Here is a 23,273-nt window from a genome sequence, read left to right as displayed (position 1 = left end):
CGTTATGGCTGCCAAGTGTCAAATGTATCCCACGGCCCCAGCACAACACAGTGTTATGTTCCACTCTGCTGTGGTCGGACACTCAGTTGTTTCTGGGACAGCTGAACTAGGGATTCCTCTGCTAGAGACACTCTTACATAGGACTCCAGGGAGACCCAGACAGTCCATAAGACTGGAGGGTCCAGGCACAGCACAGGGGTGTGTTGAGAACAAGGAGACGCTGAGTTTTTCTGGAATGCCAATCAGCAGTGCCCAAGAACGCTATTTGCCTCTGAATCCGTGCTCAACCCACTATTCGTTTAACCAGAGCTCCCCGGCCCACTGTTTTCTCCTGTTGTTAAGTGACAGAAGACCAGGTACAGGTACACTGATCCTTAAGGACTCATAAGCAATTAAACAAGAGAGTCACACAATCAAATCTGTTTTCCACCTTGGCCAAGGGCTCACCACCTCTTCTTCATACCTATGACCTCAGCTTAGGTGTCAATGCCTGTGCCTCAATGTATGCTTCCCGCATCCAGTTTGATAGGATCTCTTTTAGCTCCCTTAGTCACTACCTGTCCGAGTCACCGTGACTTTAGTGCCTGGAAGGATGTTCAGGTTGCTTAGCTGGTCTCCCATCCCGAACCTCACCTCCATGTCTTCTAACCCTGAAAGTCAATGGCCTTGGAACAAGATCCCTTCACTCGCACAACACACAAACTCAATCTGCCTAAGAAGGCCCCAACCCTCACCCACTCCAGACACTAGGATTCCATTCCTTTAATTTGCCTCTTAGTGCCTTCCACGATGCCTAATTACGAATCACGTACTGGTACAACTAAAAGTGATTACCCAGCGGTAGTCTCTCCTCTGTCCCCCAACACTCACTCGCACCTCTTGACTGAGAAAATTGGGGTCAGGAGTCGAAGTCTACCTCCTTAACCTCTAGCACTGCGCTTGCGCACAGTATGAGCTCAGGAACTTGGCTAAGAAACTAGTAAGTGACCACACTGACTCATCTAGACTTTTTAACAAGCCTGGGGCATGCCATTTCATCACCCAGAAGGAACCACGTGCTTAGACCATGGTTGAAAGGGCCAGATCTGAGCCACGAGAAGTTTTTCCAGAGTGCACAAACCACTAGGTCTTAGAGATCTGGGGAATCAGGTTCATCAGCGTAACTAAACCACGCTCGCCCGCTGAGCTCTTAAAGAGTAAGGATCACAATCTGCTGCATATGCATGAAGGAGACCATGGGCCAGAGGTTCGGGGCTGCCCAATCTGCGCCTGATCAAATATTCCACGGGCTTGAGGACCTCAGCGCCCTATAATTTTATTCAAGTCCATAAAAAGTTCTGAAAGGACATTTTGTGGCCGATATTGAGGCAAAAGTGCCTGAGAGTAGCCTCGCTTTGAGTCAGTTTGTCAGGCGTCCGCGGCGGACAGCCCAATTCTGGACGGGGTCCTTGGACCGCTCCACTAGAAGACGAAGGGGGCGTCTCCCCAGCTCCTGCGGCGTCGGTGGCGAGCTAAGGTGGAGGCCGGCAGCAGCAGCGACAGCGACGGCGACAGTGGCGGCGGTGCCATGGCGGGGCTCGCAGGTATCGTAGCGTCGCCCGCCTGGGCAGGGTGAGAGGCACTCGGCGCGGTTGCGCCGCCATGTTAGCCCTCCGGGGTCACCTTAGGCGCTGCTTGGCCTCTCGCCCGGGCTTTCCGCGCGGCTGGGTACGGGCTCACCCTTGTCTGGCGTCAGGTGACCTCCCCTTTTCGCCCCAACCTGGGCCTTGGCGGGGAGGGGGGGTCCCTTCCCGTCCCTTGGGTGGGTTCCGGGGTTCCTAGCTGTCACTCTGGCCTCCAAGGTCAGCGCGCTCCCGGGACGGGGCTGGGAGGGGCGGGCGCGACCACCACCTCCTCTGTTCCGGACCTTGGCAAGAGGCTCAGCTTCTGGGAGGCCGGACACTCTTTCCTCGCCTCTTCAGTCTCTCTCTCTCCTCCCCCCCCCCGCCCCAACCAAAGGAGTGCGGGGAGAAGGTAGAAGTGGGCCCCGAACGCTCTCTTTTGTGTCTGGAGTATTAGGGTGACCATCTGCTTCGGGTCCGGTGTGCTTCTCACTCTTAGCAACTTTTCGTCGAGTCTGGACACCGGTTCCCCCTCCAGTGTGTGGGGAGTGGCCCTTAAGGGCAGCAGAAGGAATGGAGTGCCTGTCACACTTGCCTTGGCCTGAAAAGGAAGAATGGGGGATGGGGACAGCTGATTTTTCCTCCCTCCTGCCAAACCACCTTTAATTCCTTCTAGGTCTCATGTCTCTTTTCACTTGGGAAACTGGGGCCTGTTCTAGTTTATAGGTTATTTCTGTTTATAGGTTCGGATCCTCTTTTGTCCCTTTCAGGGTACTGATGTATTGGGGACAGCTTCTCTGCCCTGCCTGACATGGTCCAATCATCCTGTCAGCCATCTGAACTGCAACACCGAAGCCAGGACCCCAAAAAAGTTCCATTTTATGTGCCCATGACGAGTGTTAGATCGAGCTTGCTTGTTTAACTCAAGATTCATTAATGGCATGAGTTCCTGTTAAAAGATGGGGTTTCTGGAACCTTGGTCAGTTTCCAGGAACCAGATCAATTCTCAATCTGAAAATGGTCATCTTAAAGTTGTGGCCAAAACAGTTTAACTTCTTACCTGTTATTTCCAAGGGGGAATGAGAGTTAGGCCGCCCTCTTTTCTTGTTCCCTTGGAAACACACGCATTCTGTTCAAGCTTGTCTCTGTGTGATCTACCAAGAGCCCTGTATTGCCTTCCTCTCTGTCTTCTGGCTCTGGCTCTGCCTGGGAATGTTCAGGAATCAGTGTCCTGCTGTGCTATGAGCCCTGTGGAGGGAAGGGGACGGGATCATTTCCAGAGGAGCTTGTGGTAACCATGTTTCTCTGGCATATGGAAGAAGTCAGTGGTCACCTGAAAAAAGAGACTTTGGTAAACTAGTAGTGTGTGTGTGTGTGTGTGTGTGTGTGTGTGTGTGTGTGTGTGTGTACATTTAAATCTCCAGGGGAAGATTAACTGCCAGCTGAGTCTTCCTTTAGGGTGTCAGCTCCTGGAGCCATCCGAGTCTGAAAGTAGATATCTAGTAAGTAGCCAGCAGCAAGCCTGCTTCCTTCAAAGCCTCTGTGTAATTAAGCTATCTTTGGCCAGCCCCAGAGTCAAAGCCAAAAATCTTAATCCCTGTCCTGTCCCTCAAATACATTTCAGTCACAATTCAGTTACTCTACAGATAGACATACAAGTCTCCCAGAACCCACATCTCTCAAAGTTTTGGTCGTTAGTGACCTCCCTGCTGAGATTGGGCTAGGCAGGTGAGACACAGCCTTCTCTGGCATCAGTGCCTGGGGTCTCATGTGGTGCTGTAAAGCTATTCCACTTCCTCACAACCTGCCTGCTCTGCCTTTGTTCCTCTTTGGAGGTAGCAACCTCTTTAGGAAAAGGGGATATTTAACTCTGTGTACTAAGGACTTTGCAATAAAAGAACACATCCCATTGCTTTGTGTGAGAACGAAATGTTTTAATATGTAGCTGTGGAAGCATTTTATAAATAAATAAGGTGTGCTTGGGTCAGACTTGTGGGTGTTACACAAAGAATGGGCACGAACACACTCCTGCCTTCTCTGGAGGGTTTAGTTTGCCATAGGAGCAGAAAGGTGTGGAGTGGGAGAAGAAAGTGGGTGTGGACATTTCACATTCTCAGGGTCACCAGGGCACCCCCTACACTCACTGCTGGATGATAGATGGAAGAATAAAGATTTTACCAAAATCATCTGGAAAGCCCTGGGGTTACCAGTAGCCTCCTGGCTTGGGGATGGGGGAGACAAGATATGCTATTTCCAGAGTAGCCAGACTCCTTCCTCCCTGGCTTGGCCTGCATTTGTGCACTCAGCTGGCATCTAATTTGGTCTGACACTAGAACATATGGAACAATACAGTGGTATTGCCCACCCCCACTCCAAATCTCCGAGAAAGTCAGCCTTCCTTTGGAACCTGTTGATATGTACTCAAGGTTCAATAAGTTTAGTATGACAAACCACAGAAATTTCTAGCCATAAAGGAAGTAGCCACTGACTGACTGACTGACTGCAGATGAGTAATTATGGGGCAAAGGACCTGACCTACCTTCAGGTCTTAGCAGCAGCTGTATCCACCCTGCTGAGAAAGACCGAGCCTCCAGCCTCCAGCCTCGGAATGCCTGTCACATCCAAGGGCTGTGGAATCCTGGCTCTCTAATGTGTATGGGGTTCATCTGGACCTTAGGAGGGAACTAGAAGCAACCTGGCTGGATAGCCTAAGCTGACTTGATGGTTGGAAAAGCTAAGGCCACACCAAATTCTGTGCTACCTTCCTCCATAATTCCCCGGTGCTGAATGAAATTATAAGTATCATCAGAGGTGCCAGTGATTGGTTTGAAAATCAGGTTTTCTTGGGGGATCTGCAGGATCAAGATTCAAGAACTTTGAGGTGCTTTGTGCACCTGAGTGTTTGTGGTGTTACTACCAGGGCTAAGAAGTTTGAGGAAATAGCAGGAGAGACTGATGGCCTTCCAACTCATTCCTTTAGCATTGGCATAGCAGCAAGTATGCAGAGGCAGGGATGGGTAAGACCAGAAGTGAGACTTAACAGGTGGCAGGACCATTTGGTGAGGCAGTCAGTTGATACTTGTGAACAGCCCTGGCTAAGCAAGAAAGGGAACGAAGGGACCAGCCCACCCTCCCTGATGCAGTAGGAGGGAAAGGGGAAGCTATTGACCTGATAAGGTCCTTAAGGATGAACTGAGAAAATTAAGAGATGGGGGTGTCCACCTAGAGGGTTGGAAAAACCAGGCAGGATGGCCTGCCTTAGGGTGATCCTGGGGCCTGGAGCATTAAGTTGGGTGGAGGAGGGGCCAAGTCACATCTCATGCTCATTGTGCAGCCAGTGCCCCCTCTTCCTGCCCAGCATTCATTTCCTGGGGCTCCTGGGTGGAGATCTGTGTTATAGCTTTATATTCTTAAATTAGCCCTCGTGGTCCTTAGTATTCCATTTAGAGGGCCACTCCCAGTTATCGTCTCGCCATCTTTCCCAGATAGGTAACCTACCATGGCACCTTATCTCAGCACCACCAAGTAAATGCACCCGTCGTCTTGGGGGGAGGGGAAATGTCCCTTATTCTGGGACAAATGATTACCACTCTTCATTGGGGATGAAAATAGTCCTTTATCTCAGGATAGATTTAAATGAGGCAAATATGAGAGTCTGGGTTCATCTTGTCTTCTTGTCCCCTCCTCCCCTTCCCAAGTGGTGTGTCCCTCCACAGTGCCCATCTTTAGAGATATGTGATGTCGCTGTCGCAAAAGAAGCCACAAAAGAACTTTTGGTGCACCCCCACTGCCCTGCAGGGTCCTAGGACACTACAAGACAGGAAAGGTCCGTTTTTTTATTTTTTGTGGAGGTGGTCCCTGTCTCCAGGAGCTTACAATCTAGCCGGGGAGACACAACTAATGCACACGTAAACCAGTACAATTAGCGACTACCACAATAGCAACCACAACTGCTACGTGAGACCAGGGATAAGCAAGATCAGTGAAGGGCCGGGGGTCAGAGACGGTGTTTTGGTAAAGGTGGGATCCAATTACTGGTTGAATAGGTCCGAATCAAGTGACACATTTTTGGGGGGGTGGGGCTTTGGAAGGCAGGGGAGAGGGGGAATGAGGGAGCAAGGCAGGAATATGGGTGCCATAGGTAAGGGACAGCAAGAGGGCCCCACTAGTTTTCTTAACCCTCTTCCTCCACCACCCACACCCTCCACTCCCCCAATGCTGCACGCAGTTGACACTTTCTCTTCTGCACCGAGATTCAGGGTTTCAGCTGGTGATGTCAGAATGTCCATTCTGCTGGTTGGTGGGGTGTTAGCTCTCCATGGTAGGATCTTGTGCGGCTGAGATGGTGCTGTTCCAACTTGGTCCAGATCAGAATGTGGTGCCTACGCCCATATCTCGAGGGTTGCTCCCCTCTTCCCCCATCCTCTCCCACCCGCCGGCCATGGGACAGGGGCAAAGGGGGGGGGGCTGGGAAGGGAACTGATGTCTTCATCATTGTCGGTGCTGCTTTTCTGGGGACCTACCGGCCCCTCACTGACCTTGGCAAGTGCTCCTCTGACGAGGGAGCACAGGGGACCCCCCATTCCTGTGCGGCATTGGCTCCCATGCTGGTCGAGAAGCACAGGAGCACCTGATGACACGGCCGCCCAGGGCTGGGAGGTGGGGCCTCAGTTGGGGGCTCGGTGCCTGCGCTCCCCCAGCACCTGCAGCCCGGTCCGGGACACCGTGTGCGCCAGCTTCTGCAGGGAGTACCTGAACACCTGTGGTGAGAGACCCAGGACCCACCCTTAGAGAAGTACCCGTGACCCAAAGTGCTGCTGCTGCTGCTTGCTGCTCCTGCTGTGTGCCCGCCCAGCCCCGCCCCCTGCCCCGCCCGCCTGTCCAGCATAGCCTGGAGTGGCGGGTGAGGCACAGCTTGTCCACCAGTCAGGGCAGCTGGAGCTTTTCCAACTGTGCTGAGAGCTGCATGGCTGAAAGCTGATTGGACCCACAACTTAAGTATACCTCACTTCTCGCAATGGGCTGTGTCCCTGGAGGATTTCGAAAAGCGAATTCTACCCAGTAAATGCAGCATTCCAAGAACACCTTGAAGGAAATATGCGATTCCTTTGGCAAAGGATTCCTTTAGCAGGATTCCTGCAAAGGGAGCTCTCAGGGTAGATAGTTTTATGCACAAAGCGCTTTCTTCCAGTTTGGTTTTAAGAGAAGCACTTTTGCGCGCGCAATTGCGCGCTCTTTTTCCATAAAATGATTCCCCCTTTTTTCTTTTCTTTCTTTCTTCCTTTCTTCCTTTCTTTATTATTTATTTATTTATTGGAAGTGTTCTTTCCCCTTCCGTTTTTGTCCTGCGCAGGGCATTTTCCTCTAGTTGATTTATTCAAAGTGTGTTTCCAATTCGTTTTCTTTTCCCTGATTCTTTGTTTCTTTTCCAATGCGCTTTTATCCAATCCATTTTTTTCTCCTAGTAAGTGCCTTTGTCTGTTTATTTTTCCTGCAATGCGTGTTTTCTCTATTTCCTCCCCCTTACTTTTTTCCCTTATTTATTGCGATTCTTTTTGTTATTTTTCCTGAGAAGTGCCATTTTCTAACTTCTTTCTCACCACTCAAGTATTATATGTGTATGTATCATTTATTTTAAAGAAAATTTCCCGCATTGCGCAATTTTTTAAGGTGAAAATTTTCTGTTGGGCGAGCTGTAAAGTCTCGCAGCACACAAGTGCCCCGCCTCCCTCTGGGGATCGAGCCTGAGTATAGCGGGTATTTCTTACCGCGTTGGTCGCGATTGTCCGCAGCGGGCGACCGCCGCACCCCTGAGTCTTTGTTCCCGGCTGGGCGCGGGCGCACTGGGGACAGGGTCTGTGCGAGGATGTGGGCACGGGAACAGGCGGGGACAAATAGTACCACCGCGGCATTTTGGTACACAGGGATCGCAGCAATTGGGATAGGATGGGTTGGGTAGGGGCGGCAATCGCGATATGGATTAAGGGTCCCAGGGTGCGTTTCGGGTGCCCTCTCCCACCCAAAGCCCGGGTATATACTCACCTGCAGTAGCACGCGGAAGATGTACCAGCCGATGATGAGCAGTTCTGCCGAGGCTGCTGCCACTGCGGCCATGGTTCCGAAAGTGGGTGGGTGGTCAAGAGCAAGGGTTCGCCCAGGTCTACGGGTCTCGGAGTCCGCTGCTGGGCGCAATGCCACAGCCCGGGTGGCCGCGCCTTAAGTACCCTCCTGCCACCTTAGTGCGCATGCGCACTTGGGGGGTGTTGAGAAGGAGGGGGTGGGGTTGGGGATTTGGCTCAGTGGTAGAGCGCTTACCTAGGAAGCGCAAGGTCCTGGGTTCGGTCCCCAGCCCTGGAAAAAAAAAAAAAGAGAAGGACGGGGTGGCGGGGGGCGCTCCTGAGTCCGCTCTAACACCCTTCCAGAAGATTCTGCTCTGCCCTCTTTTGAAATTCGGTGTAAAATGGAGAGGAGTAGTGGCTCTAGAGTATAGAATGAGGGGTAGAGGTGCTCCCAAGCCTGCAAATTCTTTGAGCCGCGTAACCAGTGCTGCGCCAAAATATACCTTCCATATGGATGGAAGACCGAAGTTACGGAAGTCTCTCAGAAAGCAAAATGTATACCCTTTTCAGCATTCCTAGTACTCCGTGAATTTTAAACCTATGCCAACTGTTTTGTGATAATCTTTGATCATGTACCACTTTTCTGACTGTTGCTTTCTGCTTGTGGTAGTGGCTGCAGTCCGGAGCCGGACCGGCACTCTGCTCTTAGTAGCTAAAGCAATTTTATCTACTCTGGGAGGGATGTAGTAAGGATTGACGTGCTTTGTGTGTTCCAAATTGGCGAGCTTTATGGAGAAGTGGTCGAAATTTGGGGCTGGTTTTCTGCAGGACAGATATGGACCTCCGTTTTGTGCTCCCCTCCCCCAATCCCTCGTAGGTCTGCCTGAGCCAGGGTGGTTCTTTTTACCAGTTTGCTATGCAACTGGAGCACAAAATAGGATTTTGCTACAGCTACGAAGGGTTATGGCTACTGTCTTCTAGTTTCAAAGTAAAGCTAGTGTCCCTCTGTTGGTGTGGTCTTGGAGATCTTTGGTGGATCGCGGTAAGGTTGGAAAGACCAAATTGGCGTCTGCAAGTAGAGGGTTCCCACGGTCTCACTGGCTGGAGAAAGTACCTCTCCAGGAGGGAACCTGGCACAGAGGCCAAACGATATTTTCCCCTATTTGGATAGGATAGTAATTTCGATTAAATACTTATAGAGACCTTTTCTGTTCAGTGTTAGTAATGATGGAGGTTTAATGGTCCAAGTGAGTTTGGGTATTGTGATTTTTGCTTTTCTTTCTTTCTCTCTTTCTTTCTTTAAATTGATTTTTCAAAGGAGTTGGCTAGTTTGGGGTAAATAATGCTGAACTTGTTTTTAAAAAGCAAACATGGTCCAGGCTGCTTTCTACTGTGTCTTCCCATAGCTTGCTAGGATCTGAGGTTCCACTGCCTAGCCTCTCCAGGTCAGCAGTGCACAGATAACTGCTGTAAAATTGACATACTCCACCACACTGTGGAGCTGCAGATGTGAGACTAGATACAGAGCCCTTCCTTACCACACGGGGGCACAACACCAAGCCCATGGTGTCCTGTGGCAACCACAAGGCGGTATTGTGAGGTCTGGGACCTTTGAGGACGGGCTGCAGCCCCAGGATGCGATACATGATCTCTGCTGGGCAGGGCCCAGGCAAAGCCAGTCCGCTGTGGGGACCGTGCCCTCCTGGGATTCCCCAGTAGAAGCCCAGGGAAGACACACCCCAGGAGGCTCTCTTAGAGTGATAATTTGGATAGGAGTAGACATCCATGGGTGGTGGGGAGGAAAGGGCATTCACATTTGCTGTTGTTAACCATGATCCATTTTCCCAAATAAGTATACAATTTGTTCCTGTTTTTTTGTTTGTTTTGTTTTTGTTTTGTTTTTTTGTTTTGTGTGTGTGTGTCTGTCTATCTGTTCTTTGTCTGTTTGTTGTGTTGACTTTTCTCTTCAGGATCCCTGCTGCCTTGGTGATCCCGGGCTGACAGCCAGAGAGCACAGCGGCTCAGCTCCTGGAGAGAGAGTCGAAGAAAACGAAGGGCAGCCACCCGTGCCTGCTGGCCCCCATTAGGTCGGTTCCTGCAGCGGTGCCTGGCGGCCTTGGTGAAGGCCCTGCCCGGCAGAGATCATGTATTGCCTCCAGTGGCTGCTGCCCGTCCTCCTTATCCCCAAGCCCCTCAACCCCGCTCTGTGGTTCAGCCACTCCATGTTCATGGGCTTCTACCTGCTCAGCTTCCTCCTGGAACGGAAACCTTGCACGATATGTGCCCTGGTCTTCCTGGCAGCCCTCTTTCTCATCTGCTATAGCTGCTGGGGCAATTGCTTCCTGTACCACTGCTCCGATTCCCCGCTTCCAGAATCAGCCCATGACCCCGGTGTGGTGGGCACCTAACGTCTGCCGAGATAGCTTGCCACGAAGCAGAAGACGGGAGGGGAGGCATTGACATAGGTCATAAAGCATTGGAGTTTCAAACCCCGCAGCCCTGCGGGTACCACATTCCTAATGGAGCCTTTTGGCCTGTGATGTCTTATCCTTATAATGTGAATAATGGCACTGACCGGTGCTTCCATTGTAGAGTCCCGTAGTCGTGGGTGGTCTTATGGTTGTGTGTTTTGTCACCATCTGGGTCCCGGCTGACGGATTGGCCCACCCCCTTGCTCATTGATTTGGGGAGTCTATTTCTATCCTGGTCAGCTACCCTTGGTATGACCCAGGTGGATACAATGTAGTCTCATTGTCACCTCCATAACCTTCCTCGTCAAGATCTTCCTCAATCCCTCCTCAGTCCCTTTCCCTGGTTTCCCCTTGGTTCTCTCCCACCCCTTTCCTTTTTGGGGGAGCACCTGTCCAAGACAGGGCTTGTTTTTGCACTTATCTCAAATTTGAAGAGATTGCTGATGCCCGAGAGCCTCGCTTTTTCGTCCTCCGTTCCCTGTGGAGAAGGTGAGACGGAACCATGTCTCAACTGCTCGTTCCACAGACCTGCAGTGTTTTCTCTGCCTCATTTCTAAGAAGGAGCAATGGGGAGACACAGCCCTTTGGCCTGGGTATCTGGGCTCTTGCCTTCCAGCCCAGCTTCTCTCCCTTTGCTCTTCCTCCTGCCTCTCTCAGCCGACCTAAAGGGGCTGCCTCCTGTTTCCAGTGCATGCTCTTCAGGAGGGAGATGTGCAGTATTCCCTTAGACCCAGTGACCCTGGCTGAGTGAATGGGAAAGTATTACGTTTTCCTGTCAGCCATGATTCCCTTGAGAGGTGTTTGGATGTTTTTTGATCTGCCCTGTATGTGTGTACATACATATGTATGAGTGAGTGTGTGTGTGTGTGTGTGTGTGTGTGTGTGTGTGTGTGTGTGTACATACAGATACATGTGTGTATTCCTTTTGAAGAAGCTTTACTGAATGTGTTCTGACTTTGAGGTTTAGTAGTAGTAGTAGCTGTAGTAGGTCCTGCAGTTTTTATTTAGCATGGGGATTGCAGAGTGACCAGCAGAGTGGACTCCAAGGTGGTTCAGACAAGACCCAGGGGAGCAGTCACATCATCCTCCCACCAGGAGCCTCTTCATTCCTGCGCATGTAGACTGTACACTATGAAGAATACACAGGAAGATTTGGTGACTTTGTACTTGTTTGCTTTTCTCTGCGCTTCAGAAACAAGTGTCTGCAAATGAGACTTTCTCCTGGCCCCACCCCCTGGGGATCGAGCACAGTTGTCCTTCCCGTCAGAACTGTCCCTCTCTCTTGTGTTCCAGTGAGGGTAGTGGGCCAGGCACAGGGCAGAGCTGGAAGCAGGCATCTGGGGAGTGGGACTTTGAGGCCACACTTGTGAAACACTCGGACTGCTGTTGTAAAGCTTTTATTTCTGGTGTGTTCGTTCCACAGCTGTTTGAAATGTTTAATAAAGCTTTATAAACTTTACTTTGTGGTTTTATGTGGCTGCAGTCCATTTGGGTCATGGTGTTGGATTTCTGCGTTGGTGGGGGGCAGGGTGAAGCACACAGGGCTGAGTCCTTGGCGCCAGAGTACCTTAGCTGGAAAATCTGATCTGTTCTCTGGAGAACAGATGCTGGAATTGGGGGAGGGGAGCAGGGGACAGTCAGCGGTAAACAGGAGGGAGTCTGGAAGTTTGCAGAGATGAGACTTTGCACTTCTCAGCTCCCATGGCTTCCTGCCTGAAATGGTTTGCTCTACAGGACCTAAGGAACAGGTCCCTTGATAAAAACTTAGAACAGCAGGGGCTCTAACTGTCACGGATTGTTATGGTGCTGCTTTTGAAATAAAAATAAGGGAAATCCCTCGTAGCATTTCAGTTGGGAAAATAATAAGGTTCGCCATCCACCCCATACATCTTAGGGGCCGGCTTAGAAGCACAAGAGAGTACAGTCCCTTGCTGTGGATGTGCCCATGGCACTGAGTGTGACCTGGGACACTGGGGGGGAGCAGCACGCCAGCATCCTGTGCTGGGCACACACCTCCAAGTCTCTCAGAAGGCCGGGCAGGAGCACTGCCTGAGCAGCAGGAGTTATTGTGAGGGCTGCTGTGGTGATGTTTGAGGTGGGTTTGGTGACTTCAGAGATGTACAGGTGACATCCCCAGACGTTTCCTCTACTGTGGGAAAGCCATGTGAATTTGCTCCAGCTCCTCTTTGCATTTTTCTGCCTTTCTCACATTCCTGGCATGCTGATCCATGGTTCCCTCTTGATTATAACTTTCCAAAAAGACAACTGTAATCTGTATGTAATCCACTCATACCTATAATCCCAACACTCTGGAAGCTAAGACAGGAGGATTCCTCTAAGTTCTGGGCCAGCCTGGGCTACAGAGAGACCCTATCTAAACAAAAAAAGAAAAAAAGAAATTACCAAAGAATTATCTATTTTGGAAGGGTTTTCTTTGAAAAATTGCAGTGACCATTCTCAGGGTGCCTTTTCTGTCCCCTTCAGTGGTACTCTTGCCTCTTGTGGTCTTTGCTGTGTAGATAGCTCTTGGTTTACAAAACTTGACCAGCTGAGGAGCTGGGCATAGGGAAAGGCAAGTTTGTTCAACAAATACGGAGACCTTGTACGAGGCTTGCTGGCGATGTCAACACAAGCAGGCCTGACACTCTAGGACTTCATAGTTCTAGCCTAGTGGGGCGACTTAGCAAAATAGACAACTACAGGTTCCGAAAGCAAACACAGGCCTTTGTGTCCCTCTCTTCTGGAGGACCTGGATCCCAAGTGAGGACAAAACCATTGCTTATTTTGCTCTCCCTTGGGAAACAGCTTTCTGTGTCAGGTCATATGCTCGAGAGTTACATTTAGGCCTCTCTCCAAAAGATCTGTGGCCCTTTCAGTAGGGTACTGGTAGCCCATCCCTTGAAGGGTGCCTGCCTGTCACATCAGAGTTCATTCTGCCCAGAGGGCTCCCCACCTTACTTAAAATGCTGTCCCTTTCCCTGAAGTACCCTTCAGGAAAACAAACAGATGCTTCCTGTGCAGCAGGCCACTGGGCCTTCTGGGGTCTCACACTACATGTGCATTGCCACTGTGGCTCTGTGAGAGGGTGCCTGCTCCCACTGTCAGTTTCCTCATAGGTAAAAATGTGATTTCTAGAACAAATAGTTTCCCAATCTTGATGATCTGGGAGTCTTCCCTCACTCTGAGGCTCTTCTGGAGCCCGGTTGAGGAAGGTGCTGACCTGAGTTGATGGTCAGATACTTAGGGAGCTGCCTACATGTCCTGTGTGCTTTGATCCTGTACCGTGTGAGCCCAGACACTGCCCGTGTCGGGAGCTTCCCTTTGTTTCTTCCTCTCTCTGGTGATGGTTTGTCTAAAGCCTATTATAATTCAACCTTTGTGGGTGCTGTTGCTGAGGTAGGTTGGGGTTCCTCTTAGAGACTGAGGTCTTGGAGGGCATGGCCCAGGAGTCTTGCTCAGAAGGCTGCCCTACCCTAACAGTCTGTCTGTCTGTCTGTCTTTCTTTCTTTCGTTTTTTGTTTGTTTGTTTGTTTGTTTGTTTGTTTTTGTCAGAATCTCATGTGTGGTGAGACCCTGGGACCACAGTGAACAGTTTCTGCCCTTGCAATGCCCTCCAGGCTAAAGAGAAAGGGGATAATATTCATTGCGCAAGTTATGCCCGAGATCAAGGACTAGGCACTGTGGCAGGTGTTCTGAGTCTCAGGAAAGAGCTGATGCAGACCTGGGAGGATTGACTGGCAGAGCTGAAGATCAAGTGCAGGTATAGGAGCCCTGAAGTAATAAATGACATCACAGCATCTCTAACAGATAAAGAGACTGAGCTGAGAGTAAAGCGAAAGACCACTAGTATCTGACTGCTGTAGAATCAGACCCCAGAGAGCTTCTAGGGAAAGAAGTCAGTCTGTTTAAATCTGGAGCACTACAGTTGGGGTGGGGGCACTATGGAATGATTTTAAAACTGAATTTGCTGCTAGAAGGCCTCAAATAGCTGGGAGCTAATAGGGAGCCCTCACAGTAAGCAGCAAATAAGGCAGGATTCACTCCTTGGGGAACAGTGTACATTTGAGTCGTGGAAGCAGCACCAACCTGTCTAAAGCACAGGGACTGAGGAGAGGGCTCTAAAGTGGCAGTGGTGAGGTTAGCAGCAGTACTGGGGAAGTGGAGTATGATGGAAACAGCATTCTCCGTCCTGGTAGGTAAGGCCAGGCCAAGACGGAAGACCTGTCTCCCTTTGGGAATCAAACACTGGGGTCCAGAGTGCACTTAGAGGACTAAAAACCTACTATGAGGCTTCAAGGAGCCCTCGGTCTCATGCTATGCCTTTGTGTGTGTAAGACTGTCTAGAGGCCCCTCTAGTTCCCTCACCTTAAAATGAAGGGCGTTAGCATCAGCCTCAAGGCAGTCATCACGGTGCGACTTCCTCTGTTGGTGGAAGGATACTCCGTGGCCCTTACTAGCTCTGTCTCAGAGCACAGCACAAGGGGTACGTGTGAGGGTGCCTTGTTGCATCTGATTGAAAAGACCCTTCCCAGAGACAAATCTCTGGGTGGTTCTCGACTCTTCTCTTTCCCTGGGCAGTTGTAGAGAACCCACACTTCAATGGACGGGCTGCCCAGGTTACCGTTCCCTTGTCCCATGTAGTGGTGGCAACTTTCCATAAAAGAGGCGGGGAGGCAGAAGGTTACGGAGCCCTGGGTTTGATTTCCCACCACTTGGCACATGACCTTGTTCTTCACCATTCGTGTTCCTTGAGACCTGTTGCCCCATTTATTAGTCAAGTCTTTAACATTTCCGGAGACATTGGTGACCTTTACTCCTGTAACTTCAGTCTTAAGAGACGTTGGCTGAGAGTGCGTCAAGGCCATGAAGTATTTAACAAAGGATTTTACATTAAAGGAGTGAACGTGAGCTTTACTCTTGGGCGCAGAAGTGCCAAGAATAGTCATGTATGGCCAAAGCAAATATGGAAGGGCCCACAAGAGAGGAAAAGAGACAAGGCACTTCAGTGGTTCCCTGGTGCCATGGTTCCCATTCCTTAGCTGGGTCATTGAAGTCCTGCATGACCCTTGACCGTAGAGGCTATGTCGCCTGACCAGACACAGAACCTGCCTAACCAGGCCTGGCACAGTACTTGCTGGTCTGTGGCTTTGTGGGTAAAATAGTTGGTGACTTGGTCGATTAGTGCTAGGTTCCTGAAGGTGTTAGGAGGCCAGTCTTTCTTAGAAGGAGGGGAATCCCCTCCACAGATTCCTCTTGGCAGCGTCGCAGTACTAAGGATTATTTTGCAGACTACTATTCTGAGACAGCAGATGAGGTGAAAACTCATAAAAGTACACGGCCTGGCATCATTTCTGTAGAGTAGAGCACACAAGACAGGCGCCTGTCAGACCAGTTGTGATGGAGTCTTGGTTACATCCTTCTCTCTCCCGCCCTGTGCCTTCAAGCCCGTGTTTGAAAGCTCCCTGCTCTTCCTGTCCTTTCGTACCTGACAGGTGGGTGCGCTGACAGCAGTGTGGAGTAGGGACTCCCTGTTCTGAGACTGAGGCCTGCACTGGCCAGTCGGTCACTCCGTGTTTCACCACAGATTGACAGCAACCCCTGGCACTTGGTTCCTGGACTATAGACCATAAGCTGAGTTGGTTGTCGGCATCCTCCTGCCTTTGCCACCTTCTCTCCCCAGAGATCGTGAGCATCTTCACGAGTGTCAAGCTCATAACTGTCTCCTTTCAGCCCCCTCCACTGCCATAGACCTGCACCCCTGAAAACATATTGCCCAAACAAGAGTCGTGCTCCAGACCCATGCCCTCCACAGCCCAGGGGCTCACACGTCTCTGTAACCCACTACTTACAGATGGACAGGGCCCTCTGTAGGGGCTGCTTTCAGTGGATGGCTTTGGGTTTGTTTCTTTAACTAATCAAGTGTGAATTGGTTATTTCCATACTTGAAGCAATTCTTGTGGGTGCTCAGTGGTGCCATTTTTCACAGACAGAAACTAGGGCCCACGGAGACTGAGAACACACCCAGCTATTGCTGTAATGACCCTCGTGGCTGTGTCCACTCTAACAGCCTGGTGAGCAGGTGTGGAACCTCCTTAGCTGATAATTCTACTATACCTGTAAACCAGACTTTCTGGCCCCTCAGTGTTTCCCAGGCCCCTGGCTTTCTCTTCAGTTGGATCCAGTCATCTCTGGCTACTCAGTTGCACCCATGTCTCTGAGCATCCAGCCCAACTCCTTACAACCTGTGGTCTACATGGCTGCTATTTGGCTTCCTTACTAACTTAGGGCATTTTCTGTGGCACTTGGTTCAACTTTTGTCCTTTCACAAGGATGGCATGCTCTCTCTCGTGGAGTAACTGGTGCTCACCATCTGACTGGCACTGCCATGCTCCTTCGTCAGGTGCCAACCAGAGACACTTGTCCTCAAAAGAAGTGGTACAAAGACGTATCTGGGATTGGGGTGACAACTCTCACCATCATGAGCACCAAGAAGGAATCACTGTATCACTTGAGGGATTTAATTGTCCCCTTTGGGATTAGCATAGTGTTAGAGGCAGAAAGGAGAGTCTGAGGGGAACAAGTAAAGGCGAGCTTGCTCTCCCAGCTTCGAAGGAAGGGCACTGGGAGGAACTCCTTTAGACTGTTCTTTTATATGGCTCTTGCTTGGCTAGTGCTTTTCTTTTTTTTTTTGGTTCTTTTTTTCGGAGCTGGGGACCGAACCCAGGGCCTTGCGCTTCCTAGGCAAGCGCTCTACCACTGAGCTAAATCCCCAACCCCAGCTAGTGCTTTTCTAGTCAGAAAACCTGAGCAGTTGTCAGGAGGGCTTCCTGAAACTCTCCAACACCCTAAGGACAGCACAGTTGTGCCTGCTGTACTAAAGGGCTTGCAGATGTCAATTGCCCAGGAGACAGAGCAGACCTGGGACTTGCCCTGTTGTCCTCCAGAGCCTTACCTTGACTGCCCTCCTCCAACTACCAGTCCTGAGTAGAAGAGGAGTGTAGAGCTGCCGAGAGAAGCCCTGAGAAGATTGAGGGGCAGAGGGTTGGGACACCTGTTCACAGGGAAAGGGCAAAAGCAGATACCTTTTTAAACAGTCAAGTTGGAAGCAAGAACCTACTAGAAATTTGGAGTGAGGGAAGAATTAGATACTTTAAAGTGTCTAAAAGACAAAGAAATGGCATCAGGAAGGTGAAGGCCAGCAGTGAGCAAGGACAAGTAATGGTCCACGTCCCTGCGCCTGGGGTGGACTGCACTATTTAGTCAAGGTTAACCTGGGGCAGAAAGCACGTAGCAACCCACCCACCCAAACCAAAGAAGCTTAGCACCACCAGTGACCTCATCTGTCTGCTGGGAGGCACTAAGTAAATGTTTGCTGATAGGAAATAAACATCTGAAATGAGAAATTACATCAAACAAAGCAGCCAGGCATGGAGGCTTATGCCTGTTATCCTAGCACATGGTAGGTACAGATCGAAGGAGTTCAAGGTCGTCCTTAACTACATAAGGACTTAGAGGCCACTCTAAGCTACCCGAAACCCTGTCTCAAAAAATAAATAGAACAGCCATCAATTGAAACTGTCAGTGTTAAGGTGATGATGACGGATGGGAACCAGGGTCTCATCCATCGGCCAGCTGCATGGGGCTACCTGGGTGACCTACAGTGGTAAAGACTAGAAAAGCAACCCCCCTTTGATCACAGTTCTGCCAGGTGTTTGAGGGTTGTATGCACTTATGGGTCTGAAGATCCGAAGATGCCCTAGAATGTCTCAATCATCCAGAGTTCACATAGAAGACCTCCAGCAAGAACTGACACAGACAGTCGTCCATTCTCATTGTAGCGTCCCTTTCACACAGCACACAGCTTCCTTCCCTGGATAGATAAGATTTACTACCCGAGTCTTACAACCCATAGCTCCACACATTTTTTTTTCTTTGTTTTGTTTTGAAACTTTATTTTAAAATTGTTTTGCCTACATGTATGAAAGTGTACCAGGGGTTGGGGATTTAGCTCAGTGGTAGAGCGCTTGCCTAGCAAGCGCAAGGCCCTGGGTTCAGTCCCCAGCTCCGAAAAAAAAAAAAAGAAAGTGTACCATGTGGGTACCTGGTGCCCTTAGAGGCCAGAAGACAGCATTGGATCCCCCTGGAGCTGCTATGTGGGTGTCAGGAACTAAAAACCCAGGTCCTCTGCAAAATCAGCCACTGCTGAACCATTGTTCCAGCCCCTGCACCGTTTTGAATCAATTAGACAGGCAGTCCGCATCCTGACTTCCCAGTGAGGATGCTTCTCTACTGACCTGCTGGGAATTCTCTCCACTCATCAGATCTGCCTCCCAGTCTGTGGGAGGAAGAAGCAGTTATGGAGATTATCCCTGAGTTCCTTTTCAGTGCTAGCCTCACATCTTCAGACAGCCCACAGCTCTGACAGCACTGACCAGGGTGCGGATCAGGCTGCGTTCGTCAGCTCCACATCCCGGAGCGTGGAAAGATCAACGTGACTGCAGGCCCCTAAAGGTGAACTTGCCAGGAACGGCAGGCTGAGATGATTTTGCTGCTTGTGGTGAGATGTCTCAGCACACAGACAATTCAGGTAGGTCGTACAGGTGAGGGAGAGGGTAGGGATGGACTCTTGTGGCCCCTGAGAAATGTTTCCTTGCAGGATCGGATGCCTACAGACTGGTGGATGCCAATCGACGGATCCATTTGCATTGGCTAAGTGGGTGAGCCATCTCTCCACACTCTCACCTTCAAATGCTGCCACTGTTGCCAGTCAGATGTCCTGTGCAGGCGGCACGTTCCTTGAGGACAACTCCAGGTGTCATCATCAACCAGAAACTCGGACCTGGAGCAGGAGAAGCCTTGTCCAAAGCCAAGGTGCAGACTGTTGATCCACTGTTCACTAGAAGAAAAGCTCCATTCTAAACTAAGGCAGCTTAGTCAATAAGCTTGCTATGCAAGCATTAGGACCCGTGTTCAGTTCCCAGCCCTGTATAAAAGATGAGGATGGATATAGACAGTACACACTGGATAACAGATTTTAGCTCCAAGGAAAGAGCCCACTTCAGAAAATAAAGTAGAGATTGATGAAGGCAGCTGACTCTAACTGTGGCTTGACATACACATGCACGTGTACACACACAAACACATAAGCATCTGCTACATACATACATGAACCAGCACAAAGGTGCAGTCAGACTCACAGGAACCAGACCTAAAACTGCTCTGTGACTGGCATCTAAGGGGAGATACAGCAGGGCACCTGAGAAGAAGGTGCCCTTGGAAGAGACAACAAAGACACAGACGTTCCAGGACCTGCAAAGTGTTTGCTGCACAGCTCTGAGGTCAGGGCAGAAGTCCCCCGGGTGGGAGACCGCTGACCTCTGATCTGGCTGAGGGGAGGGAGGAGGGAGCTGGAGGGGACACAGAGCCCAGAAGGCACCGTGCTCAGCATCAGGACAGGGGAGGCTTGGCCAGCCAGGCTCGCAGAGTGGGGACAGACAGCGAGGGACCCCAGAGCAGTGGGATTAAGTGTTGAGGTGAGGGGATTAGTTGTGTCGATGGAAGGAACACAATTCAATCTTGTTCCTTCTGCAGGGAACCTGATCTCCATGTTCTCAGGGAGCCTCCGTCTGCCCTGCTGGTCCTAGCTGCAGCTCTAATTAGCTGTGGCTTCGTCTTGCCTGGTGGCTGGGGTCATGTCTTAGCTTCTTTGTAGCTCTGGGCACCTAGCAACAGGCAGCTGTCGATGTAGGGGCAGAATAATCATTGTCTGTCTCGACTTCAGTATCTAAAATGGAGATTGAGATTAATTTTGTCAACAAGATTTCTGTTGTGTTCTATAGGGACTTCACAAATGACATAGAAGTAGTGGTTGCACTATCTGGATCTCAGGATGCTCCCTGGACTCAGTGTGGGCTCAGCTCCTCACAGTGTATGCCACGAGGTCATGGCCACTGTCTTGTCTGATCATGGCAGCCCCTCCCCCTGCATGCAGTGAGACAGCACTGACCTGTGTCACAGAGAAGGAAACTGAAACCCAGAGAAGCAAAGCAAAAAGAAGAGTGGTAAGAAGTAGAGAGGATGTGGGCGAGGCCATTGTCTTGGTTCTTTGGCCTCTCTTAGGCAGTATACACTGAATTCCAGCTCTTTCTTTCACACTTGCACCAGAAGTCAAGGTCAAGTGAGCCATGGCTTAGCTGCCTGAGCTGGGACCCATACTGTGCCTTGTGGGACTAGTGTGTCTTCTGCATGGTAGAGCAGTCAGGCTCCACCTCAGCTACGTGAGATTCCGTACTAGGAAATCTCACAGGTTTATAGAGCGGTATGAGAAGTGAGGAATGCTAGAAAGCCCTGACCTCCTTTAAGAGCTGGTTTGTCCAGAGGCTGGAGATTGTATGAGATAGCTCTCAGCTGGACCAGTAGACACACACACACACACACACACACACACACACACACACACACACACACACACACACACAGAGGCATGCTTGTGCACACACACTTAAAAGAGCAGGCCAGGAGTGCACAGATGTCTTGAGTGTAGCCCTGATGGGTAGCAGGCTGCTGAGTTGAGGAACACAGTACTGAGTCAGTCAGAGACATTGGAAAGTGGCTCAGATGTAACTAAGGTGTTGGAGAGATAGGTAGACCTGGCAGACACCTAAATCCCAAGTAGAGGCTGAAGAAAGCATGCTGTCCTGGAGCCATTGCCACTCAATAGTGGGGACCCAAAGAAAGTGACTTCCTAGAGACCATTCGGAGATGTCAGAGGACCCAAGTCAAGACCAGGAATTAGAGATGTCCAAGAAGCTGATCAAGGTGGCAACAAACAACTTGGAGAGGCTGTTGCCATAGCAACCAAGGTAGGGAAGGATTTCAAGGAAAAAATAATCAACATTGTCAGATGTGGCAGTGAATGCCAGGAAGATCAAGACAGGAATTTTCCCTGTGCATTTCAGGATTAGCTTACTTGTAATGGCTTTAAAAGAGCATTTGTGGGAAGTTACAGGAACATAAAGGGAATCTGTCAACATGCAAGGGGGACACCAGACTGTCACCGAGAGCCCTTTAAAGAATCAAGGAGAACTTAGAGATGCGAAAGATGGATGTGTAGAGAGTAAGGCTAGGAAGGCCAAGCACGTTCCTGAACCTGAGCTCCCACCGTGATGAGCACGTTGTTCACTAACAGTTACGTCATTCCTTCAGTGTTCACAGACTGGGGTCTTTGGGGGAAGCCAGGCAGTTAGTAGGGCTTTGTGATAACAGAGGAGAAAGAAGCAGACATGCACCTCAGTGTATGTCCCACACTGAGGGGTCCTCTGACAGAAGCACGCTCCAGACCCGTATGGGAAATCCAGTGGAAAGCATTCTAGGCTGAGAGTAACCCCATGTCAGAAACTCACTCCAGGATGGACAGAAGCGGACTCCAGAGGGGCAGACAGACAGGAAGGAGCTAAGGAGACACAGGGCCTGGCCTTTTTCATCTCAATCTTGAGGGAAAGAGCGATGCAGGTCCATGGATATCCTGGGCTGTGGAGTAAGTGTAATTGAGCAATTAGTGATGGAGGCAATTATTTGAAATAAGCTCCCAGTGGGGCTGGGATCAAGTGCAGAGGAAGATGAATGAGTTTGGGGCAATAATGTGCATAGGACCAAATGTGGGCAAAACTCAATTATTTACCTTTTAGACAGCAACATGATCCCATGTTCTTTTGGGAGCTTTTTTATCTGCCCTGCATCCTGCCTGCATGCCTAATTAGCACCAGTTTGATCCTGTTCTGTGGCTGGGATCATGACTTAATATTCTCTGCAGTAATCAGTGAGCTCTTTAAGTACCAAGTCAGCATCTTCTGCTTTAGACTGGAATTCCAAAAGTCAACAGGTATTCTTGTTTCCACCAAAAAGTATGACCATTGCAGTGCTAGGAGCAGGAATTGGGGCAGTTAAGTCTGGGGAGGCAGACACTTGGGTGACTGGTGAGGAAAAGGAGACTGTCTCAGGCATCCTGACTTTTAAGCTCACATGAGCATCACCTCTCTTACAAGATAACAGTGCTTTGTGTCCCTCCAAGAGGGAATAGAAGCCAGAGAAGAAAGATGATCATGCCCACAGCACACAAGTGACAAGATTAGACTCTCCAGCCAACATGGCAGGACCAGTCTAAGAGAGATGGACAGAAGAGAGGAGAGAAACCAGCAGGCTAGGAGGTCAGGCCAGCACACCCAAGATGGTCTTCCTGGAGAGCTTGCCCACGCTGAAAATGACCCCATCAGTGTCCTCCTCCTTCAAGGCTGTGGCCTGCAGACAGGCTCCTCGCCCTGTGGCAGACAGGCTCCTCGCCCTGTGGCAGACAGGCTCCTCGCCCTGTGGCAGACAGACAGGCTCCTCGCCCTGTGGCAGACAGGCTCCTCGCCCTGTGGCAGACAGTCTGTGCACCCTGCAGACAGGCTCCTCGCCCTGTGGCAGACAGGCTCCTCGCCCTGTGGCAGACAGGCTCCTCGCCCTGTGGCAGACAGACAGGCTCCTCGCCCTGTGGCAGACAGGCGTCTGTATTTGCACCCAAACTCTGGTATTTGCTGTGGCTCTGCGCTTACTCCATCTAAGGCACAGAGCCTCACAGCCCTGCCCCGTCTCTCCTCCCAGATCCTGGCTGGTACCTTCACACTGCTGACCTCTGTCTGTTTTGTGAGCCAAGGCTGTTTTTTAATGAGCAAAGTTTTGAATAGCGTCTTAATACCTGATAGGGTAAGTCCCCTTACCCTGCCCTCTCTTCTTTTCTTTAAAAAAAAAAAATTACCTTGTTATATTGCTGGTTTACTTTTGTATATCTTATAATTAGCTTGTCAAAGTTCCATGGGAAAAAAAATCTTATTAACCGAGACTGCATTGGAGGGAAAAATAACATCATTAGGATACCATCAGCATCTCCCATCAACGACCACGGTGCCGTCTCCCATGGTCAGTCTCCCTTGTTTGGTTTTGTTTTGCTTCTCTTTTTAATGCCTTCTAATGAAAGCCAGCCCTGCAGGCCGCAGGCGTTCTCCACATTTCTTAATGGCTTGACCCCTGAGCACCTTCTTAGTTTTGTTGCTTTCCTGAATGGAAAAACTTTCCCGGTTTTTTCATTTCACTTTCCAAATTTT

General features: G+C 50.2%; 2 protein-coding genes and 1 pseudogene across 5 annotated transcripts; 1 reads left to right on the top strand and 2 right to left on the bottom strand.

Moving 5' to 3' along the window:
• The window catches only part of LOC116901054, a 148,035-nt pseudogene extending 147,396 nt beyond the window's left edge, over window positions 1-639 (bottom strand).
• A 734-nt stretch (window positions 640-1,373) lies between these two features.
• Blcap (BLCAP apoptosis inducing factor) lies at window positions 1,374-10,180 on the top strand. The gene is made up of 2 exons (XM_032904632.1): window positions 1,374-1,583; window positions 9,631-10,180. Exon 2 carries the CDS (start codon window positions 9,805-9,807, stop codon window positions 10,066-10,068), a length of 264 nt encoding a protein of 87 aa, XP_032760523.1. The 5' UTR covers window positions 1,374-1,583; window positions 9,631-9,804; the 3' UTR covers window positions 10,069-10,180.
• Window positions 5,373-7,836, bottom strand: Nnat (neuronatin). 4 transcript variants are annotated; one of them, XM_032904636.1, is made up of 3 exons: window positions 7,644-7,816; window positions 6,606-6,686; window positions 5,373-6,361 (listed from the first exon to the last, which is right to left on the bottom strand). In XM_032904636.1, the coding sequence occupies exons 1-3, from the start codon at window positions 7,713-7,715 to the stop codon at window positions 6,269-6,271; spliced, it is 246 nt and encodes an 81-aa protein (XP_032760527.1). In that variant the 5' UTR covers window positions 7,716-7,816; the 3' UTR covers window positions 5,373-6,268. The 4 variants fall into 4 exon arrangements, with proteins under 4 accessions (XP_032760527.1, XP_032760524.1, XP_032760525.1 ...); XM_032904634.1 differs by lacking the exon at window positions 6,606-6,686 and adding an exon at window positions 7,370-7,457 and having other exon boundaries at window positions 6,132-6,361; XM_032904635.1 differs by having other exon boundaries at window positions 6,132-6,361; window positions 6,611-6,686; window positions 7,644-7,815.
• Window positions 10,181-23,273: the final 13,093 nt, after the last annotated feature.

The sequence above is a fragment of the Rattus rattus genome, chromosome 5 (genome assembly GCF_011064425.1).
Source record: "Rattus rattus isolate New Zealand chromosome 5, Rrattus_CSIRO_v1, whole genome shotgun sequence".
In the NCBI taxonomy this organism is placed as follows: Eukaryota; Metazoa; Chordata; class Mammalia; order Rodentia; family Muridae; genus Rattus; species Rattus rattus.
The sequence above is the reverse complement of the archived record's forward strand: the minus strand, read 5'-3'. Positions and strand labels throughout refer to the sequence as shown.